This window comes from Biomphalaria glabrata, chromosome 10, assembly GCF_947242115.1.
Source record: "Biomphalaria glabrata chromosome 10, xgBioGlab47.1, whole genome shotgun sequence".
Classification (NCBI taxonomy): Eukaryota; Metazoa; Mollusca; class Gastropoda; family Planorbidae; genus Biomphalaria; species Biomphalaria glabrata.
In genome coordinates this window covers 35,258,726-35,272,866 of record NC_074720.1, presented here as the reverse complement: position 1 = coordinate 35,272,866, position 14,141 = coordinate 35,258,726, and the positions used below count along the sequence as shown (strand labels likewise).

Here is a 14,141-nt window from a genome sequence, read left to right as displayed (position 1 = left end):
CTTCCCAAAACGACTTCTGTACGGGGAGTTTTGTGCAGGAGAGCGCTCTTGTGTGGTCAATACAAGCTCTATAAAGAGCTCCTTCAAGGAGTGTGATATTGACATTCACGGCTGGGAAGCACTAGCTCTCGATCGCTCCTCATGGCGTGAAGCTGTGAGTCTCTGAGTCTCGAGATTTGAAGCAAGAAGAGTGGTCAGCGTGAAAGAGCGCCGAACCAACAAAAAACTTAGTGAAGAAGCCAGCATATCCGCAACTGGCCAAACCTACCCATGCCACGTATGCGGCCGGCTTTTTAAAGCAAGGATTGGACTTTACAGTCATCTTCGAGTTCATAGGATATGAGAAATGTGCTCATCTTCAATCACGAAGGAAGAACTATATAGTGTTGGCTGCCTTGCCCTTTTTAATGCTTATGATACCACACTTATCCAGGCAAAATGACATTTAGATATCGTCACTAAAGCGTTTTACCGTTTTAATTAAGGCGTGTAACTTTTGCTCGGTTTCTGCAGATAGCTTTAAATCATCCATAGCCTATATAATAAGTGGTTCACACATTTTGTACATTTAGTGTCTATGGCCATATTACAAGATCTTTGGGGTTCGCAAAGACCTTCCTTCGGGGAACAGTACCAGAGAAAAAGAGGAAGAGGCAGACAGAAAAAGCGATGGTAGGACAACATAAAAGAATGGACGGGCCTGCCTTGAAAGAGGTTCCAACTAAGGCAAAAGACAGAGAGGAATGGAGAAAGACCGGTCGACGAATCTTGCATGGTGCCCCAACGGTCCAACAGACTAGGGGATAGGTAAAAGTAAAAGTGTCAACCCTAAAACCGTTTGTAGTGCCATAGATAGTGGGTTAATCACTAGGCAAAACCAAAGCGGAGATAGATAGTCACCCTTTTATATACCCCTTCTTATGTGCACAGAACCTAGTTTATCACGATTAAGGTGTAGATTTATCTTCTAATTACCCATACAGACTTTCAATAGTTTTTTTTTTTATTCTTTGTTTTATTCTATGAATTTCCAGGGTTTTTAATAGCCAATCATGCGGAACTGAATGGAATGTTTTTTGTAGTGCTGTAGCACATGTGTAAGTTTCTATTTCTTCTGTTAGCTTGCTGCAATATAATGTCATCTTTAGTTAGCTGTCAGTTAGCTAGTCATCCCATCGACATTTCAATGCAACCTAGTTGTTCCTCTGCTAGTAGTTTATGGGCAGAGCAAAATGTATAAATTTTACTTTTTAATAGTGAAGTGAACTGCCAGACAAGTGATAGTTTGATGGCTGATTCGGGTCACCTTTTTTATGGAGAGGTGCCCTCCCTTCAGCGAATTCTATCAGCATTAAAGACGGATTGATATTAATTCGTTAAAACTTGATGTTAGTGGCTAGCTGTAAGTTTTTTCAGCCTAAAGTTGTCTATATTGTAATAACTGAAGGGAGGCAACTCAACGAGACATAGATGTTTATTTACAGGACATCACAAATACAGTTAGAACAACATGTCTTGAGCACAGCATCTTTATATCAGCTCTCACTTGGGCGGAAATTGTTCTATCTCTCATGTCAACATCCGACTTAGTCTTGTCACTAATAGTGCGAACTTTCTTTCTGCACTAGCCTGGATTGCGGTGCGCATGGCAGAGTTATAACAATATTGTCTGGTCCAGGAGCAGTCCTGTTGTGAGTTTTCGATATAGCTGCTGAGACTTCCTCAGTTGTGAAATCCTCGTCAGGCATTTCTGGTATTAGGTATTAGGTTTACGGAAAAACTGTTTTCCTTTGTGTTGAAATAGAGCATTATGCTCTTTCCTTTTGGTGGTTTCGTTGTACCGTAGCGCTTTAACCTAGCTCCCTTTAGTTGACCTTTCTGTCTTAGCGTATCTTTCAAATATAAGAGGCGTGTGTGGCTATCATAGTCCGTCAGTTTTATTCCAGTTGTTCTTAATGCAGTCTTCATTTTGTTAAGAATTTTCGTGGAATGGTTGTTTCCAAGATATTGTCCTATTGTATCCATTGGGCTCCTCAGCTGATTAATATTGTCATCAAGGCGCCTTTTCCATGCTGGCATATGTTGTTGTTTTTTTGGTTCCTGATTAATTGGGCCTAGCTCGAAGGTCTTTTGTCCAGAGAGCTCCGTAACAGACACAGCAGTGCAGTATGTAGTGAGGTGTATCCTGACAAAATTTATTGGTGTTTCAAAATGGTCATTATCATTATTATTATTATTATGTTAGAAATGAACGAGTAGTCATTCTCTGGCGCTGCCAGTGTCGAGTTTCGCTAAAGAGAAACAAAATTCATCGTAGTCCCTTTAACAGTTTCCACTGAGGAATTTTCTGGTGATGTGGCAGGTCTGCAGCAGTACCGCCCTCTGACAGGCAACAAAGATGTTCCTAGGAATGTTAAGGGCCTTGAAGGTGTCTGTGAGGTCAGTTGTTATTATCCCCTCGGTTGATTTTTATTATTATTATTATTATTATCCTTGAGGAAATGTGTTTTACAATTGTGCATAACTAAAAAAAAATAATTAGAGCAAACGATTTGTACGACAGCACACAAATTTTACATTAATACCCCAGTATCTCTTAAATATTAGGCACATACATGCGAAATGTACAACGATATCAGAAATGAATAGGCTATTTAATTTAAAAAGAGCATCACACTTGAGAAAAGCACTAAATTTAGAAACAATGCTGACTCCATGAAATATCAGGGAAAGATTTTTTTAAAGTATCATAAATACCTTAATATAGGCCCCCTATATAAAATTTAAAATACAAAAACTAACCTAATAAAAAACTATTTTAAAATTCTGTGAACTTTAATTTTGAAAAGAAAACTTGTTTTCTTTTTTAAATTTTAATGTAAATAAGTGTTTCCTAGATTTTGCATCCACACATTAAAAAAAAGAAAAAGATGCAATCAACGCAATACATTTTATTTTTTAAATTAATGATTTTAATTATAATTGCCGGGATAATTGTAAAATAAAATGTCTGACACCTCAAAGCTGAACATCTTTTCCTAGTGTCTATAGATCTAGTTCGCATGGCGAGAAACTAGGGTTAAACCATGGTTAAACCAAAGCTCTATATATAGGCTTATATAGGTCTGTGTATTACACTTTCTGTTATGTTAATCACCATCTCATTAACATTTGGCAGAAAGTTATTGTTATTGTTTTATATAGACTCTAGAGACTATAAGATCTAGAATCAAAACACTAATAGACCTAGATCTAGCTAGGCAATGTCTTTTTTTTTAAATAATAGGTCGTTTTGTGTTTTTTTTTTTATTTTTTTTTTTTACAAATGTAAACGTTTACACAACACAACGAGCAAATGGAGAATCCAGCCGGCGTCTTGCCGAAACAAACTTGACAAGTTGGCAACAACAATCAACCGGAAGTGAAAGTAAGTGCTAACTACAAACTGAAACGATTATTGTTAATAATTATCAGGTATCTAGATCTATCAGTAACAATCTGTAAATGTGTGATTTCCCGAATACATTCTTATATTGTAATTTTCTTTATTTGGTTTTCATTCTTAAAATCTTCATACTAAGATTTTAATTCATGTACGCTTGAGTGATTAAAATTTTAGACTAGCCTCTGTATCTATTTTTTTTATATAGATCTAGACTCTAATATTTATATTCTTATCTTATAAAGTTATATATAATACAGACGTAACTAGATCTGGACGTCTAGTAAAACGGTCTAGATATATATCTAGATAAGTATTAAATAATTAATAGTACATCTAGTACTAGATCTACTATTCTGGTAATTTCCCTCTGCCTCTACTCTTACTAAACTAAACTCTTAGCGGGGGCGGCCCCGGTGGGCTCTTACGAAAAAAGTTTTATTTAAAGTGGAAACTCCGATGGTTTTGACAATTTTTGATATAATAAATTAAATAGATCTATGTGTTTTGATTTACAAATAATGAATATATAATTCTTTTTTTTCTTCTTTGCAATAATAACTTAGTAATTGATGTTTTTCCGACATAATTTTCCTGCGCATCTAAAACTTCAAACAGTCAGACTTTCACCAGGTTTCTATGTGACGTCACAAATGCGTTTTAATCTATCCATTGACTTATTGTATAACAGGAGACCATACAGCAAAGTTTACATTCTCGTAAAAGAAATATATGTTGGTCTATGCAGTTAGATCTAGGATCTTGTAAGCAAAGAAAAAATGCGTATTAAAAGTAGATTTACAATAATTTACATGCTTGACTAACCACGGCAGTGTGTATTTTCTTGCCAGACCACTCAACACACAACAAACACTATCGCTTCCAAGGTTGTCTTGTCATGACCGACTACACATAGTCTCGACTAACCTTACACTGACCAGTTTGTTCGAATCAGTCAGACAAACGATCTATTTACTTCTTGGGACAGGGAGAGGCTTAGATGAAAATGTTGTTTTTTTTTCTTGAGTTGATTATCCTAATGCTTTTAGATCTATATATATATAACTGTATTATAGCTCTGGACTAGGCCGTCACTAATCTAACAGCTACTGTAAGAATGAAGCGATACAATTGGTCAAATCTAGTTTCTCTGTCAGTATTGTTGAGGGAAGTGACGTTTGACATGGTCTAAAACAAAATCCCGTTTTTTTTTTAGATGTCAAGAATTTACTGACTAATTTATTAAATATAAATGTTTCTAAGCATTTAAATAAAAAATGGTAAAATGTTTACTATTACAACTTTTTACGCAGAATTTAAATATGTCAATAACTCAAATTTGAAAAACCATCAGAGTTTCCCTTTAACTTCGTTAAGCGCTGCTGCTGCAATTTTTTCGGTAGAATTTTTATAGCTCCGTAATGATTAGTCCTAGGAAAAATCTACAAACATCTATAAACTTGTCATCCATTTGTCAATAAAATAGCTAGATCTATATTGTTTTGTTATGTTATAATCTACATAGTTACAATAAAATATGATGTTGAAGAGGGTCAGGTCAATGAGGTCCAGCACTTACAAAGTTACATTAATTAACGAACACCATTCTCCACTCTGTACACTAACGAACTCTTCATGTTATTTATTGTATTTAATAGTAATAATAATAATATTATCTTCAATTTTTATTTTAAAATCAATTTCTTTTTACACCAACTCAAGAGTCAAGACCGACAAATTAGTGTCACTTTTCCCTCTTTTAATTGCTCCCTTCTCTGCTAACGCCTAAACCCTCAAATTTACAAAGGCGTCAAAGGGATGAAAGCAGGGGTGCCACTTTTCCGGAATAACCCGGAAATCCGGGTTTTGAGGGGTCCGATTTTTCTCCCCTCCAGGTTTGCCTTCTACAATTTTGTTACAATCCCAGTTTTTAGTTGATTTAGATTTTTAAAAAATTTCTTATCATTTCCCCCGTTAATTTTAGTTTGCTAGTTCCGATAGCGCTAGCCACCATTTTTAAGCAAAATCGACTAGTCTCATATCTCGCGAATCGGAGACTTTCACTTTGCATGCGCACTAAGCTTTATTAACCAGTACAATATTTTTTTTTTAAAGTGTAAACATTCTATAGATCTGAGGTCCATTTAGATTTTCTTTTCGCTGTCTGTGTCTGTCCTCGGCCGCGGATTTTCTTTTGGTCTTAAATGTCTATCCCGCTGCCCTTGTGAGTGATCTCAAGCTGTCTCTTTCTGAGGCCGCATGTAACCAGGTGCTCTCTTCTATGTCATCTAAGGCAAGTTGACGCCTTAGCCGGTCTTTGAAGCGTTTCCGTGGGGTGTCTCTGTTACAGTGAGTTACAGTTACACCAACCACCTTTTATCTTACCAAAAAAGACTGCCTGGAATCTAGATTCCAATACTATACTATAATATTATATAATTATTCTAGTTAAATCTAGTAATTAGTAATTGACGTATAGATCTACTGATCTAGTTACAATCTAGTAACTCATAATATTATTATGATTATTAGTCATATGATAAACTTTAATTAGTAAACTAGTATTAGTATCATATAGTCAACTTTTACTAGACATTAGGTACTAGTATTAGTCTTGATTAGTCATCATCAATGCCCAATCTAATAATTTAATGTGACCTGTAGGCCATTTTATTTTCCGACACTCGTGTCGTGGGCCACATGAACATGACCAAAAAGGTACAAAAATGAAATAAAATCAAATTAACCTGTTCTACGCTTGTACTGACATTTTGGCAGACCATGTGTCTATGAAAGCATGTCGCTGGTCATGGCCATATTTTGGGCATCACTGCTCTAGATTCTAGATCTAGAAATTCTAAGTTCTAATTTTAGCTAGAGACATGGACACTGGAGTCTAGATAAATAAGATCTACCACTAGATCTATTACTAGCACCTGAAATCTCAGTATCTAGATCTTAATCTAGTTACTACTTAGTAGATCTAGTCTACGTCTAATCAAGTTGACTCAATCAAGGACTGTCTCAAGTGCTACTGTTTATAGATCTTGTATTAGTAGATCTAATTATTTATTTATCTCTTGTCTATAGTTGTTAAGATATTTTATACTTAAATCTATAATAATCTATATTATAGTATATCTATATTAAAATTTAGAATATTATTATTATTATAATTATATTTCATAATTATGTCCACAGTTTACACTGATTGTTAGTGTTAATAAAAAAATAATTATATTTAATATGATTAAAACTTGTTATTTAATATGATTCAGAATTTACCCTAAATGGTCACTTAAACTAAAACAGGCTTTGCTTTTATTTAATACTAGTATTTTAAGTGTATGCCTCTAGAATGCTGTATTGAATATTAGTCTAGATTCCGACATCTCGATCTCGTTTTGTGTTCTTTACTGTACTACTAATTCTAGAATAGAATAAAATTGTCTCTAGATTCCGTTCATATTGTAAACTAAATTGAAACTTGTAACCTAGTAGAAAGGCTAAAATTAAACTAGATCGTGTCTCTAAAAAAATTATCAATTGCACATATGTAGAACTCTTTCATTTAGTATAGATCTAGCTAGTTATTTTATTATTATATAATAAATGTCAATGGTATTTTTATGAGATCATTAATTGATTCGTTACTAGTTTGTTTGTTTTTTATTTCAGTCACAGATTAAAGAATATTCAGAAATGTCCATCCATCCTAACCACACAATCTATATTAATAATTTAAATGAAAAGATTAAAAAAGATGGTAAGCATTTCTTTGTAAATGTTTGTTTTTGTTGTTTTGTTTTTTTGTTAATAAACTGCTGAATAGAAAGATATTGTTGGAGCCTGACTATAGAATGTAGTGTTAAATTTTGCATATATATATATATGAGTTTTGTTATGTCTATAAAATTAATGAATTTTCCCTTTTTAAAAAAAATTGCTTTTGTTTGGCACATTTTTTCATGCTTATTATAGTCCCAGTGTGCTATGGTCCAGTCTATTTTGTAGACATATGGTGGAGGTTTCTGTGCTGCTTTAAGGCGCTCAGCAAAATAGCTCAGTTAAAATCCCCTTTTGGTCTCTTGCCCCCCTTCATAGGTAGCCAAGCTGTTTTAAACCAAACAGATCACTTTATTTATATTATTATTATTACCATGTCTTTATTTTAATATTTTCATCCTAAGTATTATATTGGTAATGCACATGGCTCCATTTCTGACACTTTTTGGTTTGGTTTTTCTTTTGAAAAGTTCAACTTATGGTCAAATTTCTTGACTTCCCTGAAAAGTTCACATGTAACGTAGATCAGGTCTTGTTTAAACTAAGAATAGTGATGCATTACAACAGATTTTTTTTTATTATTATTATTGCTCGATGATTGTTTCAAGACAGTTTCATTTTCTTCCAATGTTAAACTAATACTGAGCCTTAAAAAAAGGAACCATGTTTGTCAATTTAACAAATTGTGTTTAAGAATGTATTTGGTTTAGAAATTTAAAAACTTATTTTATGCTTTTTTCTTTTTTTTCCGAACCTAAATGATTATTGTATGCTTTTTTTTTTCTTTTTTTTTCTAACAGAACTCAAGAAGTCACTGTATGCTATTTTTTCACAATTTGGACAAATATTAGATATTGTTGCACTAAAGACATTGAAGATGAGAGGACAAGCTTTTGTTATTTTTAAAGAAATTAACAGTGCTGCTAATGCATTGAGATCCATGCAAGGTTTCCCATTTTATGACAAGCCTATGGTAAGTTGAGATAATAATAGAAATGTGACATAAGCTTTAAGGGCATTTGTCTAGTTGAATTTAGTTGTTTCTGTTGCCAATCATTCAAGTTGTTATAGGCCTTGCAACTTAGGTACTTCCTCTCAAAACAATAGTGATATGTATTTGAAAATTATATGAACTTCCAAGCAATGCACAGCACCACGTACATGGCTAACCTTCAGAATAAATTTTTTTTTTAGAGAATCCAGTTTGCTAAGAAAGACTCTGAAGTTATTGCTAAACTAAAGGGAACATATGTAGAACAACCAAAAAGACCAAGAGAGAAAAATGAAGATGAAAGTGCCAAACGTAAGAAGAAGAAGTAAGTAAAAACTTATTCGATAGACGTTTTTAATTGTTTGTTATCTAACAAATTATTTGTAAATTAAAAGGTTATAGGAATTGTATACTTTTGAGTGTTAGGTTTTATTGTTCACATAGAGACTAATAACCTCTTATAGACTTGTTATAAGATATAATACCTCAAGATTCACAATGGTTGTCATTTTTGTTTGTTAAGGTCACAAGGAGCATCAGATGGTGGCTCGTCTTCACTACCTCCACAAATAACACCAAGACGTAAGTATATTCTTAATAAAATGTGTTTACTATCCTAATTAAAAACCATGGACAAGAGTTATACTAAAATGTAAAGTTAATAGTTTATGTAAAACAGTTTAAATAATACATACTCTAATGACTATAGTTTGACACGTAGTAGTTGGGACCAATAGGGGATTTCCTTTAGTGACTTGACTGTACATTAAAAAACTTAGAACGGAAATAGATGAGAGACAGAATAAAGGTAGAGACTCACTTCAGCATGGTTTAGGACAAGACATGCTTTTAGTTGTAGTGACATTGGACTATGCTCTTCTTTTTGGAATAAATAGTTTGGATTTTGAAGAGGCAGTTTTATCTTCAATCTGTTTTGTTTTGGTGTGTTAACTTCATCATAGATTTAGATAAAATACCACTACTTGAACTCTCTAATATTGACACTTAAGTAACAGTCAACGGTATAATGCATAATATACATTAGCAATTTCATTTTGTTTTTAATTTACACTTAGTGTAAAAGCATATATAAATGAAACAGTTAAGTTTATCCTTAAGAGGCTGCTCTGATGCCTTTAATCATTGGAGAACCTAGGCATCTTATCAGAGATTTGATCAAATAGCAACGTGGGTATTGTGTGATTAGCATATTGATCAACTTAGCAATACTTATTGCAGCTGACTTCTACCCATTTGAAGCAGTTTCTTTATTTAATTCAGAGTAAAAAATTCAAAAGCTCATAAGATTAGTAGTCTTTTCCATTATCAGCAAAATACTCTACATCTCCACTGCCACCTAGACTAGCATTAGTTTCTGTAAACTTATTTTTTTAAACTTTTTTTTCCCCTTTAAAGCACCACCACAAATCAACCCATCAGCACCAAATGCTCCATCATTGCCACAGACTGCGCCACCATCTATTAGTGCAATACCAGAACAACCCCCCAATCAGATTTTGTTCATCACTAATCTGCCAGAGGAGACAACAGAGATGATGTTGTGCATGCTCTTTAACCAGTAAGTGGTTTTAGTTCACATATAACATTTATTTTAGATGTTGTATTAATACCTTTAATCTGAGTTGATTATTCATTTAGATAAAAAGTTTAAAACTCCAAGGAGCTTCTAAAATTCTATATTTTCTCCTTTAAGTAAAAATCAAATTTGAATGTTGAAAAGTGTAATGCAAGAATAACATACACAATTAACATACACTTTAAGCATTGTTAGGTACCTTGCCCTGAAATTTGTTTTCATCTTTCATGCATGAACCTAATTTTTGTTTCATTGCAGATTCCCAGGCTTTAAAGAAGTCCGTTTAGTGCCGGGTCGCCATGATATAGCTTTTGTTGAGTTTGAAACAGATGTTCAGGCTGGGGCAGCTAAAGATGCCTTGCAGAGTTTTAAGATTACACCAACCAATGCAATGAAGATTACATTTGCTAAGAAATAGTTTTAGATTTTTTTTTCTTTGGTGTTTTTTAAATTTTGTTTTTGTTAATTAATAAATATTTAGCAGTTCTAGTAGAGTTCAATTATCTCTTGGGGGACATTATTTTGTTTCAGGTAACTCAACATTTGCTGGATAACATTTTCATAATCCTGTTTGATCAGGTAAACTAGATTTAATGTGAACAGTTAAAATGTCTTAAGATTTCTCAAAGTGAGTGTATGGTACTTACCATGCAGATACAGTTTGGTTTTAAACAAAATTCCACATTGGGTTGATGTATGAGAGTGCAAAATCCATTTTTAAAAGGAAAAAAATGTTTACTCTTAAATGAATGTGTGTCAACTTCAAGATACCCTACCACAAACCTGTCACATTGACAATGGGGTTTACTGCAGGTTGATGGTGTAAAACAATTGTTAAAACCAATATTTCATTCAGGTTTTAGTACCTGGTCCTTTATTACAAGATTATCTCAAGTACATAAAAAAAACGATACAGTAAAACTTTCAATAAGTCCTTTTTAAAATAACCTTGAGAATCTGAAGAATTATTGATCCCTAAGTCTTTGTCCAATTTGTGCTGGCCATTGATATGAGCTTAATTTTTGATATGCTCCGCTGTACCTCTTGCTTTTATGTTTTCTGGTACCATATATTGTTTAGAAATGTCCTGTGTTAAAACTCTTTTACTATTCCCTTTGCAACAGGTAAGCAAATAACTATAAACATATGGTCAGGATAAGACTCTAGCATCAGTAACTTTGGACATAAGATAGCTTACTTCAACTTTGAGAAATTTTAGTCATTTAGCATGATGGTTTTGAAAGTGATATGGAAGCTGAATATAATCAGCATTGCACTCTACCAGTACACTGAATTTTTTTTTCCTTTTGCTGAGTGTTTGGCATAGCACCTAGACTTGTGACCATGCAACAAGATGATTTTGTTGTAGAGTTACAAGTCAATCGCCACTCATACCAGCATTGCACTTATTCATTTTTTTTTATATTTTTTTTTGGCTCATCTGTTGTTTTTGTTAATAAACTTTTTTACCAAGATTATTATTATTATTTTTTTTTTTCAAATGTCTGTCAATTAACTAAGCTGTTATTATACACAATTATTGTGATGAGGTTAATACTGTAAGTGAAAATAAAGATCCCCATAGCAATGGAGGGCAGTGAAAGTGTTACTGTAATCAATTAGAACATGTGGGTCTTCTCTTTCAAATTGCAGTCACTAGTGAACTGCTCTTTGATTTATTTTAAGAAACATTTTTAAAAGGCTAAAATTTCACCCATTCCTTAGTCTGTAGGAGCACCACGCAAGATTGGTCCTTGCCTTGGATAGAATCGTCTTACCATTGCTTTTTCTTGGTACTGTTCCCTGAAGGGAGCTCTGAGGACCTTGAAATGTCATAGAGCAGGGGTATTTTATGCTGCCAGTGGACACCTACAAATTTTAAATATAAAAAAAAAATACTTATAAGTATCTATATAAATCATAGAAACTTCTGATTCCTATCAATTATGATGCAGAGGCAAAAGCTAGATTGTACATGTCTTTCTAAGAAGTTTAAAGTATACGAAGAATATTTTTGAAACACTCGTGCTATGTTTAACAACTGATGGAGCCCGTGAAAGTTGATTGAATAAACAATCTCAAACAAATATTGACCCAATTATCTCAGGGATCAAACTCATCAGAGCTAGGGCAGTTCCAAGAAGTATTTGAAGACTTGGAAACAAAACATTTCGATGTTAGGTACTAAAGTAGTATCCGCTGGCTTAGCATCATATCATAGGCAAGATATTGAGAAGAATATGGGATCCCAAGGAAGAAGTTATTATTTTCCTTGAAGGACATTGATTGTAATGTTGGTACTAATTTTGTTCTAATGAAGAGGATGACAGATTGGAAGTGTTTCAACGGGTTGTTTGCACATGAAGTGCATGTTAAAATTTTTCAAACAAAGCTTTCCCATTTCTCTAGGCTAGCAAGTGAAAACAGGTTTTGTCATTTTCCTTTATTGAAGGGTGAAACGAGTTCTAGTGAAATTGGAAATGGTTGAAAAGTACCAGACTTGTTTGGATTCCTTGATTTCAATACCCTCAGCTCATCATTAATAAAATAAATAGAAGTTCCAGTCAATTCTTCCTTGGGCGTTTTAGGGGTGCCAGAAGCCGTATTTTTATACTTTAAAAAAACTGTTGCTAAACTTTAACATTATTTGGGTCCACAAACATCAATGAACAAGCATTTTCTTGTTTGAAAAAAAAAAAAAAGGTTACAAAGACAGTTTGTGTGGAAACAAACTCAAAATCGGCCCGAAGTGGTCCACCCAGGTAGGAAAAAAAAACAGGTTTCAATATTTTCAGAAAGAATATCATAATGAAATTCTATCAAAGGCAAATGACAGACAAAAATGGAGAAAGAAGGTTGATAGATCATGTGTGGTGCCCCAGAGGTCCAGCAGACTAAGAAGGTTGATAGATCATGTGTGGTGCCCAGCAGACCAAGGGGTAGGTGAATGTGAAGTTAGAATGTGAACCTGGCCTAACTGCTGTCTTATAATGAGTATCTAATTGATATAATTGTTTTGTAAAGGGTCAATCTCTTATTCAAAGCCTCAAGAAAAAAAAATTCCGTAGTAAAAAAAATCCTTTAGTTCTGTGTTCCACAGCTATTTTAGAACTCTGCAGTACAAGCGATAATATGAAAAACTACTTATTAATTGTTGTTTTAAATTATGCCCAACTTATTTGCATAGTAAATAGATTTTTCGCTTTCAGAACAGAAAAAATTGGCCTTTTCATCAGAACTTTGAATGATCTAAAATATTATGATGTCCGATTTTCATTTTCTCTTATAGTTTCTGAGATCTAAACGGGACGGGCGGACAGACATGCCACACAAAACTATAATTGCGTCTTTTCTCCTTTCGGGGGCCGCTTAAAAAAAAAAAGGAGCATATCGATGCTGACGGACTGTAATTTGACAGCATGTGCAGTCACAAGTAAGCTAGCCCCATATATAGTTCCAGAAACATTATGCACGAGTGTAAACAGTCAAATACTTCACGTTAAGTAGCCTACAGCTTTACATTTGTGATGACGTGTTGTGAGGCAAGAAGAATAGTGAGCTTTTTAAAAATATTCCTAAAATTAGTTTAACAAACTGTTAACTCTTGTTAACATGTGATAGTAAGTGTGTTTGTGTTCCTTGCCAAAATAGCTACTACAACTCACATTTCTTTTTGTTCTTTAAAGTCTTTTACAATTAGGCCTATTGGCAGCTGAATCAACAACGTCTACCCCGCTTTCTTCATTCATGAGCTTAAGCTGCCATACAGCTGCCCGGCATATATTTACTGCCTTGTTAAGGTCTAAATCTGGTTCTCTCAAAAGTCTTGCTCGGGTTTTCTCATTCTTTCTGACACCAACTATCATATCTTTTATTAGAAAATCTTTTAGCAAATCAAACTCACATGTCTTTGCCTTTAGTTTGATGTCAGTGACAAAGCTGTCAAATGACTCTCCTTCGTGTTGAGATCGCTGTCCACTTGCTATCGTATATATCTGAAAGGATCCCTTGAACCTTTTCCTATTTCTGCTATGTTCCCATTTAATTCCAGCGTTTGTGGCGGCTAGAGTCTGTAAAAGACACACTGAAACAACAATAGTCTCAATTAACACATTACTGTTACGTATCTCTCCTACTATTCAGGCTCCCTTCAAACTGCACCACACGACACAACAAACTTAAAGAACCTCACAACTCAGGGCTCCATTTTGGACATTTCTCACATCAATCACATTTATTTTTCTAATTGGACATTAAGCTTTCCATGTCCAGAAATTTAGCATTGTAGAACGGGAAATAAATTTTCCATGACAGTTCAAGATGTG

General features: G+C 33.9%; 1 protein-coding gene across 3 annotated transcripts; it reads left to right on the top strand.

Moving 5' to 3' along the window:
- Positions 1 to 3,372: 3,372 nt before the first annotated feature.
- Positions 3,373 to 10,302, top strand: LOC106060644 (U2 small nuclear ribonucleoprotein B''-like). 3 transcript variants are annotated; one of them, XM_056045081.1, is made up of 7 exons: positions 3,373 to 3,474; positions 7,121 to 7,208; positions 8,029 to 8,201; positions 8,423 to 8,544; positions 8,743 to 8,801; positions 9,636 to 9,798; positions 10,075 to 10,302. In XM_056045081.1, the coding sequence occupies exons 2-7, from the start codon at positions 7,145 to 7,147 to the stop codon at positions 10,232 to 10,234; spliced, it is 741 nt and encodes a 246-aa protein (XP_055901056.1). In that variant the 5' UTR covers positions 3,373 to 3,474; positions 7,121 to 7,144; the 3' UTR covers positions 10,235 to 10,302. The 3 variants fall into 3 exon arrangements, with proteins under 3 accessions (XP_055901056.1, XP_055901057.1, XP_055901059.1); XM_056045082.1 differs by having other exon boundaries at positions 3,374 to 3,427; XM_056045084.1 differs by having other exon boundaries at positions 3,451 to 3,535.
- Positions 10,303 to 14,141: the final 3,839 nt, after the last annotated feature.

Bases quoted from the DNA above. Each gene is read 5' to 3' on its own strand.
- LOC106060644 (XM_056045081.1), top strand. From the start codon at position 7,145: ATGTCCATCCATCCTAACCACACAATCTATATTAATAATTTAAATGAA. The intron at 7,209-8,028 runs GTAAGCATTTCT...TTTTTCTAACAG, and splicing joins TGAAAAGATTAAAAAAGATG to AACTCAAGAAGTCACTGTAT. The intron at 8,545-8,742 runs GTAAGTAAAAAC...TTGTTTGTTAAG, and splicing joins GCCAAACGTAAGAAGAAGAA to GTCACAAGGAGCATCAGATG.